General features: G+C 41.0%; 1 protein-coding gene across 5 annotated transcripts in view; it reads left to right on the plus strand.

Moving 5' to 3' along the window:
• plaa (phospholipase A2-activating protein) overlaps window positions 1-13,821 on the plus strand; it is a 36,764-nt gene that overhangs the window by 1,029 nt on the left and 21,914 nt on the right. For 2 of the 5 annotated variants that reach the window (XM_043718705.1, XM_043718731.1), the window contains exons 2-4: window positions 7,832-7,951; window positions 13,087-13,187; window positions 13,270-13,390. In XM_043718705.1, coding sequence (XP_043574640.1) covers window positions 7,832-7,951; window positions 13,087-13,187; window positions 13,270-13,390 — 342 coding nt within the window. Of the gene's footprint in view, window positions 1-193; window positions 333-7,757; window positions 7,952-13,086; window positions 13,188-13,269; window positions 13,391-13,821 lie in introns of those variants that run through there. The other 3 variants (XM_043718722.1, XM_043718740.1, XM_043718712.1) reach the window with 3 other exon arrangements.

A 13,821-nucleotide genomic window follows, 5' to 3' on the forward strand; every position in this document is an offset into this window, starting at 1 on the left:
CGGGGTGGGTCGGGATTGAGAATGGGGTTGATCGGGGACGAGTTGGGATTGAGAATGGGGTTGATCGGGGACGAGTTGGGATTGAGAATGGGGTTGATCGGGGACGAGTTGGGATTGAGCATGGGGTTGATCAGGGGACGAGTTGGGATTGAGCATGGGGTTGATCCAGAGTATAAAACTCTAAGATTTGCTATCCTTTGAATGAATAGACTTCATTCGTCTTTTTCATTTCCAAACGGGTAAACTGTTTTGAGTAAATTTAGGGAGAAGATGGATAATTTTTAAATGAATATTAGATTGAAGGATTGTGGAGAACATGCAGGAAAACAGAGGTGAGACTAAATGAGATCAATTATGATCGTATCAAATGGAGGAACAGGCTCAAAGGGCAACCGACTAACCACAGACATATACTACAAGCCCACCGACTGCCAAAGCTACCTAGACTACACCTCCTTCCACCCAGCCTCCTGTAAAAATGGTATCCCTTATTCCCAATTCCTCAACCTCCAGCGCATCTGTTCCTACGATGACCAATTTCACCTCCTGAAAGTCCCAGATGGCCTCCTTCTGCATTCCCATGTGGCTGACTATGCCTTCCAAGCACATCTCCTCCACTCCACACACCACTGCCCTTGAACTGCACCCCTTCCAACACAAGGACAGACCTCCCCCCGCCATCCCCCGGTCCTCACCTTCCACCCCACCAACCTCTGCATACATCACATCACCCTCCATCTCTGGGACACCCACACCCCTCCAAACCCACCGCCCCATGACTGAACACTTCATCTCCCCTTCCCACTCCATCAAGGACATGCACATTCTGGGTGTCCTCCACTGCCAAACCGTTAGCACCCGATGCTTGGAGAAAGAACGCCTCACATTCCTCACATTCTGCCATCTCCAAGCAGACCCCACCACCAAAGATATATTTCCCTCCCTATCCCAATCAGCGTTCCGGAGAGGCTATTCCCTCCAAGAATCCCTCCTCAGGTCCACGCCTCCCACCAGCCCACACCCCCACACCTGGCACCTTCCCCTGCCACTGCAGGAAGTGCAAAGACTGGGCCCACACCACTGCTGTTACCTCTGTTCAAGGCCCCAAGGGATCCTTCCACATCCATCAGAAATTTACCTGTACCTCTACCAATGTCATCTACTGTATCCGTTGCACTCAGTGTGGTCTCCTCTACATTGGGGAGACAGCACGCCTTCTTGCGGATTGTTTCAGAAAACATCTCTGGGACACCCGCACCCCTCCAACCCCACCGCCCCATGACTGAACACTTCATCTCCCCTTCCCACTCCATCAAGGACATGCACATTCTGGGTGTCCTCCACTGCCAAACCGTTACCACCCGATGTTTGGAGGAAGAACGCCTCACATTTCATCTTGGGACCCTGCAACCACACGGGACAAATGTGGGTTTCAACAGCTTCCTCATCCCCCCCCCCCCCCCCCAACGTTATCCTAGTCCGAAGCCTCCAGCTCGACCCTGCCCTCTGGACCTGTCCATCACCTTCTCCCTCCCCTTCATCCATCTACTGCTTGCTCAGCTACCCATACCACTCCCCTTCTATTTATCTCTCAGCCCTGGTCCACAAGCCTCATCCCTGATGAAGGGCTTATGCACGAAATGTCAATTCTCCTGTTTCTCGGATGCTGCCTGAACTGCTGTGCTTTCCCAGCAATATACTCTCAACTCCTCCAAGACTGGCCATTATCAAGTCTGACTATTTCCACCTGCACAGCATCACCTAACTTCTCACCACTGTCTGCAGCTCATCTGCTGAAACCGTCATTCATGTCTGCATTTCCTTTAGACTTGACTATTCCCACACAATCCTAGCTGATCTTCTGCATAGTCCCCTTTGCAAACTTGAGGTCATCCAAACCTTTGCTGTCCGTATATTAATTTGCAGCAAATCCCAATCCCCAGTCACCCAATGACCTATATTGCTATTGGTCAAAGAGCATTTTAATTTTAGAGTTCTCATCTTTGATTTCAAATCACTCTGTGGTGTCACCCTTCCTTATCTCTGCCATCTTTTTAAGCCCTCCATCTTTCTGAAATACTTTGCTCATCTAATTTTGGCCTTTTGAGTATCACTGATTTTTAATTCCTCCAACACTTGTGATCATGCCTTATGCCTTGTGATCATGTCCTGGCCTTGAGATGTGGTGAACTCTTCCAACCCTCACTGCCTCTCTGCTTGCAATTGTCCTTTGAAACACTATTTTTAAAAAGTATATCTTTGAGTAAGCTTTTGGTCACTTGATCTAATATCTCCTTATGTATCACCATGGTTTGTGCTATGAAGTCATAGAAAAAGACCCTTTGACCCATCTCATCTGCTCTGGTCAAAACCAACCATCTGACTATGCTAACCCCATTATCCAGCACTTAGCACATAGCCTTGCACACCTCAGCACCACAAATGCACATTTAAATACTACTTAAATGGTATGAGGGTGTCTGCCTGTACTCCCTTGCTGGCAGTGAGTTCCAAATTCCCGTTGCCCTTTGGATCGAAAGCTTTTTCCTCATGTTGCCTCTAAACTTTCTTACCTTGACTCTATGCCCCTTCCTGAAGAAGGGCTTATGTCCGAAAGATCGATTCTCCTGCTCCTCGGATACTGCCTGGCCTGCTGTGTTTTTCGAGCACCGCACTTTTCAACACTATGCCCCTTGGTCATTGATCCCTCCATCAAGGGGAAAAGTGTGTTCCTGTCTATCCTACCTATGCCTCTCAAAACTTAATGCATCTCAATTATGTCTCCTCTCTGTCTCCTGTGCTGTAAGGAAAACAACCCCAGTCTGTCAAATAAATAACTGAAACTCTCCACCCCCAGCAACATCCTGGTGAATCTCATCTGCACTCTCTTCAATGCTATCCTTCCTATATTGTGAATTTCAAAACTGCACACAACACCGTAGCTGTGGCCTAACCAATGTTCTTTAAAGTTCCAGCAAAATCTTCCTGCTTTTAAACTCAATGCCGTGACTAATAAAGACAATTATACTATATATCATCTTTAACAACCTTTCCTGATACCTGAGGGAGTGGTGAACATGTAGACGAAGGTTCTACTGTTCATTATTTATTCTATTGCCATGTTAGTTCTGCTTAAGTGCATCACCTCACATTACCCAGACTGAATTCTATTCCACTGATCAGCCCAGTGATATGCTCTGTTATCTATGGCTGTCTTCACTATTTACTACCCACCTTTTTTTGTATCTTTTTGAACTTCCTGGTCGATCTTCCTGTATTCCAGTCTAAACCACATACAGCAAGGGCTCCCAACACAGACTCAGTGGGATCCCATTGGACATGTACTTCCAGTCGGAAAAAAACACCCACAACCATCACCCTCTGCTTCCTGCCACTCTGCCAATTATGGATCTAATTTGGCAAATTTCCTTGGATCCCGTGGGCTCTTACCTTCTCTATTAGTCTTCATGTGGGGCTCTATCAAAAGCCTGGCTGAAGTCCAAGTTGACTACATCAAAGCATTGCCCTCATCTAAGTTGGTTAGATGTGAACTCCCCTGAACAAAACCATTCTGACTGTTCTTGATTGGTCCTTACCTCTCCAAATACAGATTAATTCTGTCCTTCAGAATTGCTTCTAAACTTTTCCCCACTCCCGAAGTTAGACTAAGTGGCCTGTAGCATCCTCGTTAAAAATCACACAACATAAAAATCATAACACCAGTTTATAGTCCAACAGGTTTATTTGGAAGTACTAACTTTCGGAGCACTGCTCCTTCATTGGGTATCTGTGGTGCAGGATTATAAAACACAGAATTTATAGCAAAAGATCACAGTGTCATGCATGCAACTGATATGATATTTTGAACAAACCTAGATTGCTGTTAAGTCTGTCATCTTTTAGAATGGGTTGCAGGTTACGGTTTATTAATATGTAAATCAGAATTTCTTTCAAATCACATTCTTGAGACAATTTAAGTTGACATCACAGCTCAGACAATGTATTAAAGGTGTGAGGTTAGAGACAGTCTGTATCCCAGTCTTGAGTCAGACTGGTTCTATTTCCAAAGTAGAAATTAATAAAATGTTACATGGATTGACTGCCTGCAGATTTTGTTCAAAAAGCACACAATAGAATGTATCTGCAACTACAATTCTGCAAATGCAAATTCTCCCCTTGTATGTAGGTGTGTACATGTGAGGGAGAGAGAAGGAGTGCATGTGTGTCTGTCGGGGAGGGTGTGTGTCTGAAAGAGAGCATGTACGAGAGAGGGTCTCCGTGAGTTTGAGAGTATCGAAGAGTGTGAGTGTTTGAGAAAGTGTATAGTGTATTGGAGTCGCCTGTAGTGTGACATGAACCCAAGGTCCTGGTTGAGGCCATCCTCATGGGTACCAAACTTGGCTATCAGCCTCTGCTTGGCCACTCTTTGTTGTTGCATATCCTGAAATCTGCCGTGGAGGAATGAACCAAAGCCTGCAACCCATTCTAAAAGATGACAGACTTAACAGCAGTCTAGGTTTGTTCAATGTATCATATCAATCGCATGCATGATACTGTGATCTTTTGCTATAAATTCTGTGTCTTATTATCCTGCTCCACAGCTCCCTGATGAAGGAGCAGTGCTCGGAAAGCTAGTACTTCCAAATAAACCTGTTGGACTATAACCTGGTGTTGTGTGATTTTTAATCTGTCCAACACTAGCACCTCCCTATCATTGTAGCTTGCTAGTTCATCATTTGCTCACTTCTTGGAATATTGGAGCCACATTGGTTAGTTCTTTGGCACCTGTTCTGAGGCCAGAGAGGAATTGAAAATTTCTGCATTGCCTGTGCTATTTCCTCCCTTCCTTTATTAAACCTGGGTTACATTTCATCTGGCTCTGGAGATTTATTTACTTGTAAGTGTGTCAAAACACTCAGAACCTCTGAATATGCTAATTTCTTTAATTGTATCATGGACCATCTCCTTGATTTCTGTATGCATATTGTCTCTCTGACTACTTAACACCGACTCAGTTGTTCTTTTAGAACCCTACCTACGTCCTCTGGCCCCACACGCAAATTACCACTGTGGCCCTTAATCGGCACTTCTCTTTCCCTTGTTATCACTTCACCAGCGGTTTTCCTTTGTTTTACTTGCAGTATCCTTTCATTTCCCTTGAACTCTCCTAATTTTTAAATTCCCTTTTTCACATTCTGTATTCCTCTATGGCGTCTGCTATTTTGAGCCCTTTGGTATCTGTCATTAGCCTCCCATTTTATATTAATCCAACGCTATATATCCCTCTCTTCAGTCTTTATAGGAATTGATGGTCCAGTCCTATGCTATCCATATTTCCTTCTTGAATGCATCCCACTGTTCTGAGACAGATTTATCTAAAAGTATCTGCTCCAAATCCAGTATGGCCAAATTATGTCCGATCTTATTAAAATCAACCTTTCCACAGCTGAGAACTTTCAGGCCCTTTTCCTTAACATTTTGAATCTAATGGAGTCACGATTGCTGCCTGCAAATTGATCCCCCACTGATATATATTTGTCTGGCTTTACTTCCTAAAATAAAGTCCAGGACCTGTCCCCTCTCTTGTACGGTCTTCAATATACTGGCTTAAAAAGCTGTCCTTTTTAAGAATTCTGCTTTCTCTAAACCTTTCATTCTATGACTACTCCAGTTAAGTGATGACACTTTGTAACGTGAAAGGTGGTGTATAGATATGAACTGTTATTTTTGCAAGAATGGATGGACTTTCCAATGACTTCTCTCAAGTGTTGATGATTTCTCATGTAAAAAGTGAGCATGCTAATTGTCAATCTCCTTAACTGACCATTGATGAGTGGTATTAAAATTTGACATAGTCTTAAAGGCATCTAACATACCATAGTTAGTGAATTGAAAGCAACTAGTGCTGGATATGACAGCGGGTCAGACCACATCCATGGAGAGACAGCAAGCTAACATTTTGAATCTAGATTACTCTTCATCAGCACTGAAGTGAGGTGTGGAGGGGACAGCATTTATGCTGTAGTTTGCAGGGTGATGCATGTAGGGTGCATGTCCTGCTTGCATGCCTACAAATCTTTCCTCTGCATGCTGCAGTGTTCTGATGCAAACTGCAGCAATATCCACCAATATCACATTTTCAGGCTAGGCACTTTACAGCCTTCTGGACTTAATTTGAATTCAACAGCTTCAAATCGTGAACTGTTTCTTCCTTTTCTTTTTGCTTGTTACATTCTGTCATCATGTCATCTTTCCCCTCCTCCCTTCCCATTAGGACTGTCTGTCTTTTTTAAGTTTGGAGAAGAAACACCGTTGTTCTGCCATTCTCGCAATCTGATCACTCCGTCTGAACTATCAACCTCTTTTATCTACCAGTACCTTAGACCCACAAAACCCACCATCCCTGCCCCCCATCTATAGCATAACTGCTGTCCCCTCCACACTTCATTTCAGCTCTGAAGAGTCATCTAGACTTGAAATGTTAGCTTGTCCTCTCTGCATGGATGCTGCCTGACCCACTGTGATCTTTAGCATTGATTGTTTTCAGTACAGATTCCAACACCTGCAATAATTTTCTCTGATAGTTAATTAATTGTTGTGTGCTGTCCTGGACAGGAAGATTGTGGAAACAATTTTGAGCAGATAAAATGGCAATCTCAATTGTCTTTTGAATGTGATAAATTAAAGGACCATTGTGTAGAATACAGAACATTGGAGATTTGGTTTGCACAAAAAGGTTTTCTACACTTCAGCTTGTAAGTCTACAATTGAAGTGAACAATAAATGTTGAAGCTATTTGCATGAGAAATGTAAGATGTTAATCAATAGAACATCACGCAGAATCACAGGAGGAGGCCATTCAGTCTATCATGACTGGCCAATTCTCTGAAAGAACAAGTTACCTAGTGATGCTCAGCAACCTTCTTCACACATCTCCTGTTCAGATAATAATCAGATTCCCTGTTGCATGCCTTATTTCAACCTGTCTTCACTGCAATCTTCAAGTAACCATAAGTGGAATGAAAACATTTTCTGTCTCTATTAGTTCTTTTGCCAATTAACTTTACCCTCTTGTTCTCAATTCTTCTACCAATTGGAGTAGGTTGTCTTTCCCTGTATATTCTCTTCACACATTAATTAACCTTCTAATCTCAGATTAGGTGGGTAATATGTTTTTAATGTGCTCATTTTAGCTGAAGAATAGATGAAGATCTTTGGTTAACTTTAACCTTCATTATCAGAGAGCTGTAAATCAGCCTGGCTTCTTTCAGTGTAAGAGATCAACTGACACATTTTGATGCCAGTTAGATGTAATCCTTGTTGGTCATTTTAGAATAGGCTTTTATGTGTGTTTATTTTTTGTTTATCCTCTGTGCAACCTAGTAATAATATCATTCACTTATCAATGACCATAATGGGAGCCATTTTCATTTCATAGGTTCTGTTTTTGATCTCAGGATGCATAAAATTATTAATACTGTTTGTTTCTCTTATTCAAATAATGCTATGACCTCATAAAAACCAAATAAAATTGCAGATGCTGTAAATCCGAAACAAAAACAACTTCTGTTTTTGTTAATACTATAACCTTGTTTTGAGAATCGTTGTCCAAACTAGTAGAGTGTACCTTAACTTATATTGTGAATATATTAGAATTTTTTTGGGCAATTCTTTATCATTAGATACTAATAATGTTTACAGTTTGAGTCATTATCTCAATTTGGTCTGAAAATTTAACTGGATTGCTTCTATTTCAGTCCAAACAGGGGCTTTACACAGATGCATTGTATGAATGGACATTCAAATTTTGTGTCCTGTGTGTGCATCATAGCTCCCAATGACACATATCCTCGTGGACTAATTGTAACTGGAGGAAATGACCATAACATTTGTGTTTTCACATTGGATAGCCCGGCACCATTGTACATTCTAAAGGGGCATAAAAATACAGGTAAGCATTTGTTATACTTTATTTCAGAATGTGTCCATTGCTTGTTTGCAGTAATCCATTAAAGTCCACAGCAAATGTAGATATTTATAGGAAAGGAATTTGTTTGTTGTAGTTTTATGAATCACCCTCATGCTGCAATAACGGTAGGGAAGTTTGTAGATAATTGGGATATAAGTTTGACTTATTGAACTTTTCAAAATTGCTTTAAATTTTATGAACTTCAACAGCATCACAAGCTAGAAGATTGAGTTGTTATAACACCAAGTTGAAAGCATATTTGTTTTGGAGGTTAATTGGTTCTTAGCTCATTTTTAAAAAAATCAAACAAATGATTACAGAATTTGTACTGATTTGCTTTCATTTTCATCTGTATTTTCCCTTTGTTTCAGAAAGTACTTATTATGTTTCACTGGGCCTAGTATTTTTACTATGCCTTCTCCCAAGTTTTTGCAGGCTGTATCAACTTTAGATATTACCACAGTAAGAGGAGATGGTATGGTGGTAATGGCACTGAACTAGTAATTGAGAGACCCTTGCTAATGTTCTGGGAGCATAAGTTCAAATTTCATCAACTGACAGGATTTGAATTCAATAAAAATCTGGAGTTACAAGCTAGTCTAATGGTAATCTTGTCGGTTGTTGTAAAACACGGCAGACTGACTAATTCCTTTTAGGGAAGGTAATCTGTTTCCTAGTCTACCCTAATTGTGACGACAGACCCAAACCAAGGTGGTTGACTCTTAACTGACCTCTGAGATGACCTAGATTTCAAGGGTAACAAGAGATGGGCAACAATGCTTGCTTTGCCAGCAATGCCAACATCGCTCACAAGAATCTATCTTTTAAAAAAAGTCTTTTAGTCTGATTCAACATTTGCCTCCAGTTCATGCACAATTTCTGTTGAAAATTATAGATAAGAGAACCTCTGGCTGTTTTTGATTTCTCTGTCTTTTATCTGCTTTGTTCTGTAGACTTGATTGAAATTATTTATACTGGTTTTACTTTGCCCCAATTATTAAATATCATCTTGTTCTGTATGACTCTGTACTACTAGTAAGCAATGAGGATGCTGCTCATATTTGTGATCTATTCAGTAAAATTTATCTGCTTTTACAATTTCTTCTTTACAAAAGGTATTTATCATTTGCATGAAATTAAGTTTGTAAGAAACTGCATGTTTAGTCAAGCCACCTAAAATTGATGTCAAAGGAGTTATTATGGTTGTGTCCGCTGTGGACAGGCAATGATTAAAAGATGGGCACTTTTAAATTTCAGCAAGGTAACCACAATGCTGCAAGAATTAGAAGAGCAAGTAGTTTTATATGTAGAGAAATGGAACACAAATGTAAAGAGGTAATAACATGACATCGAGAATAATACAGGCCAGTTTTTTTCCAAAAATGAAGTGCCCCACTCCTCTTGCCATTATACTTACAAACTGCACATAAAATTAGTGTGTCCAAACAAGATGTGGACGAGCCAGTGTTGGAATCTGGGTAGACAAAGTTCCAAATAAATCTGATGGAGTATAACCTGGTGTTGTGACTTTTTTTTAACTATGTTATACAATATAGTCTACAAGGCAAAAGTCAGGAGTGTGATACTGACTTATGTTTATTTGCACGACTAATTCCTGCACTGCCTGCCTACTTAGTTGTCATACTCTGTTTCCTCCTTGCCTGTGGAGTCTGAGCCTCCAGAGTGATCCCTATCACCCGATATCCACAATGCTGTCAACCTCATGAATGCTTCAGTGACTTCAGCTGTTGCTCCAGCTCTGAAAACATGGGCTTGCAGGAGCTGTAGCTGGAGACATTTCCTGCACACATTTTTGTCCTGGGCACTAGAACTGTGGAGTGTGGTGATGGAAAAGTACAGCTGGTTAGCCAGCATCTGAGGAGCAGGAGAATCAACGTTTCAGGCATAAGCCCTTCATCAGGAATGCCAGAATTGCTCATTCCTGATGAAGGGCTTATGCCTGAAACGTCGATTCTCCTGCTTCTCGGATGTTGCCTGACCGGCTGTGCTTTTCCAGCACCACACTCTCTTTAACTCTGATCTCCAGCATCTGCGGTCCTCACTTTCTCCCACTAGAACTATACCCAAATTCCCACAAAGCAGGAAGAGCACATCATGGCCTTGAGCTCTTCTTGCATTTCTTATTACTTTAAACTAAACCCTGAGGTTACCCTTAAAATCAGATAATATTTATTCCCATGTAGGCTTTCTTCTCTAGTCCTCTGCGTTATTGTCCTTACAAACTATAAACCCAAAATAGAACCTTGAAAACTTGTAGCAATTAAATATAGTATAAAATACTCATAACCTTATGTATCCAGTCAGCTGTTTCCTCTTGCTCCATTTCATTTTTTGAATCCTGACATAATCTCTGGAGCCCTGCCTCTGGATTCATCGAAGGTTTAATGCACACCACACCTACTGCTGTTCTAACTGAGCTTTATCTGGGCCTCACTTCTCAAGTTTTTATCAGATGCTTTGCCACTACCATGGTTCATTGTGTCCTGTTGTTACAAAATTCATGGATATTTTTGAGTTCTTGGTGATGCAATGTTTCTTTGATTTATGTATTCCCATGTCTAGCTTCATTTGGTTTTTTTTCCAAGATGGATATTCTGCAGACGACTTTCATCCCATAGTGTAAAATTTTCCAAAAAGTTTAAATCAAACAGGAAATAAAGATCTGAGTGACTCTTTTCAATCATTTTAATAGCATTTTTTTAGCTCGGACTTCATAGTTTCATAGGTCTGCTTCAGCCCAGTCAAGAAACTTTGCTACCATCTTAAGTCAGCATTTTTCCTTTTTCAAACCACTTTAGCCCATGAATAATCCCAAGTATTAAAAGCTGTTGATGGAAATCAAAAATGATAATGATAAAAACAGATTATTGTAGCTTACCTGGACGAGTGCATATCCAACGACCCAGAAGAATTTTGTTACCATCAAGGAGGTGATGCTGTCAAGCTAATATCACTGAAATAGTAATCTAAGCTAATAGAGTCAGAGTGTCAGAGAGTCATACAGCATAGAACAGACTTTTTGATCCACCCAGTCCATGCTGAACTTAATCCCAACCTAAACTAGTCCCACCTGCCTGCCTGCCCATATCCCTCCAAACCTTTCCTATTCATGTACCTATCCAGATCTCTTTTGAACATTGTAATTGTACCCATATCCACCACTTCCTTTGGAAATTCATTCCACGTGCTCTGTTTTTTTAAAAAAAAGTTGTCTTTTTAAAATCTCTCTCCTCTCACCTTAATGTGCTCCCTCGTCTTGAAATCCCCCATCCCAGGGAAAAGACAACTACCATTAACTCAATGTTCTAGAGGCACTCTTTTTAATTCTATTATGGCAGATGATGAAATTTGAAATCAGTAAAAAAAAATTGGAATTAAAAGCTGTTTTAATGGTGACCATATGACCACTTGATTGTTGTAAAAAAAAAACTACTGGTCACTAATGTCCTTTATAGATGGAAATCTACCATTCTCTGTTCTGGCCAGTGTGTGACACTAGACCCACATCAGTATGGTTGATTCTTAATTGCCCTTTGGACAATTAGGGATAGGAGGAAATATTAGCCAGAGCACATTCACCTCCTAAATGAATGAATAGATGCAAATCTCTAGTTCCACATACCACCTTCAACATTCACTCCCTCCACCAGGAGCGCACAGTGGCTGTAGTGTGTGCCATACACAAGTTACAGTATAGTAACACATCAAGGCTACTTCCACAGCACCTTTCCAAACCAGTGACCTGTACTACCTAGAAAAAAGGGCATAAAAACATAGCACGTGCAATTTGCCCCCAGCCCACAACCCACCCTAATTTGGGAAGTCCCTTCCTAAATACTGAGAGCGTAACCATGCTAAATGGACTGCAATGGTTTAAGAATGCAGCTCACTACCACTGCCTTAGTGGCGATTCGGGACAAGGAACAAAGGTTGGCCTTGCCATTAATGCTTTTAGAGTAATAGAGCCATTCAGTACAGAAGAAGCCCTTTGACTCATCGAGTCTGCACTGACAAAAAAGCCCATCACCCATCTGTACTCATCCCATTTTACTGCACTGCGCCCAAGTTATAACATTTTAAATGCTCGTCCACATTCTAGAATGTTGAGAGGTTTCCCAGCACTATTACCCTCCCAGACAATGTGTCCCAGATTCCCAGCACCTTCTGGGTGGAAAAACATTTTCTCCAATCCCTTCTTGCCCTTAACTTTAAAATTATGCTCCTTCTTATGGACCCTTCAAATATGGGAAGCAGCTGCTTCCTATCCACCTTATCCATGTCCCTCACAACGTTAAAAACCACGATCAGGTCTGTCCTTGGCCCTCTCCACCATTAACAAAAAGCAACCTGAACCTGTCCAGCCTCTCTTCATAACTAAACTGCTTCGACCCAGGAAACATCCTAGTGAATGTCCTGTGCACCCCCGCCAGTTCAATCATGTCCTTTCTATAGTGTAACCAGACTCTATGAAAAAAATTACCTTTAATTAGCTTTATATGATCCCTCTATTGGGGTACTTAAAACTGTCTGTAATACTCCGGTCACTTACAGTTATTTTGTTAAGAAAAAGAATTGAGCATTACCTTATTGAATTGACAACCTAGTTTATGTGCTCAAGTTCTGGAGTAATACTTGAATATAATCTTGTGACTTGGGTCAAATTGGGCCAAACTGACATTTGTTGGGTAATCAAAAGTTCCTCCACTTCAACTGCTTTTTAGATCCTAATTGATTACATAATCAAAATAAAGCAATTTTGCATCGTAAGTATGTAGGATTTTATATATTTTTTTAAATGTGTTTTATGGAGAATAAATTTGGGATTTTTGATGTCCACTGCATTGGTTCTGACCTGAAACTAAATGATTTGAAGCTGAATAGTAGAGTTGCATGGAATTGAATTCTTGGCAAATAGTGGATATTCAGGTAATGTTGGCTGAATCTAGAGCCTATGCAAATCAATTTTTAAAACCCGTGATTGTACTTTGTACAGATAATTCAGACAAAATTAAGTTCCACTTGTTTCTTCTTTCATGTTTTCTTTCAGAGAGTCCAGATTCCATACAATGATGTTTCTTGCATTTTTTTTCTTTTAGTCTGTAGTCTGTCAGCTGGAAAATTTGGCACATTACTCAGTGGTTCTTGGGATACAACCTCTAAAGTCTGGCTAAATGAGAAATGTTTGATGACTTTACAGGTATATCTTATTTTCAGTCCTTGAAACTAAATAAATGTGTATTCTCTTGCTGTGAAATCATTCGAAGTGTCTCTTGCTTTAGGGTCATACAGCAGCAGTGTGGGCAGTAAAAATATTACCTGAACAAGGTTTTATGCTGACGGGATCTGCTGACAAAACAATTAAGATGTGGAAAGCAGGCCGATGTGAGCAGACTTTTACAGGTATGCCTGTGTTTACGTTGGACAAGTGCAATTCTTAATTCCCTGCATATTCTGTGAAATAAAGTTAATGTTACTAATTGGCTCTCAATTCTTGTAAATTCATAGCATAATCCACTGTTGTTTAAAATAACTTCTTGGAGAAAGTGAGGATTGCAGATGCTGGAGATCAGAGCTGAAACATGTGTTGCTGGAAAAGTGCAGCAGGTCAGGCAGCATCCAAGGAGCAGGAGAATCGAAGTTTCGGGCATAAGCCCTTCTTCAGGAATGAGGAAGGTGTGCCAAGCAGGCTAAGATAAAAGGTAGGGAGGAGGGACTTGGGGGAGGGGCGTTGGGAATGCGATAGGTGGAAGGAGGTTAAGGTGAGGGTGATAGGCCGGAGAGGGGATGGGGGTGGAGAGGTCGGGAAGAAGATTGCAGGTCAAGAAGGCGGT

Source organism: Chiloscyllium plagiosum, chromosome 2, assembly GCF_004010195.1.
Source record: "Chiloscyllium plagiosum isolate BGI_BamShark_2017 chromosome 2, ASM401019v2, whole genome shotgun sequence".
NCBI lineage: Eukaryota > Metazoa > Chordata > Chondrichthyes > Orectolobiformes > Hemiscylliidae > Chiloscyllium > Chiloscyllium plagiosum.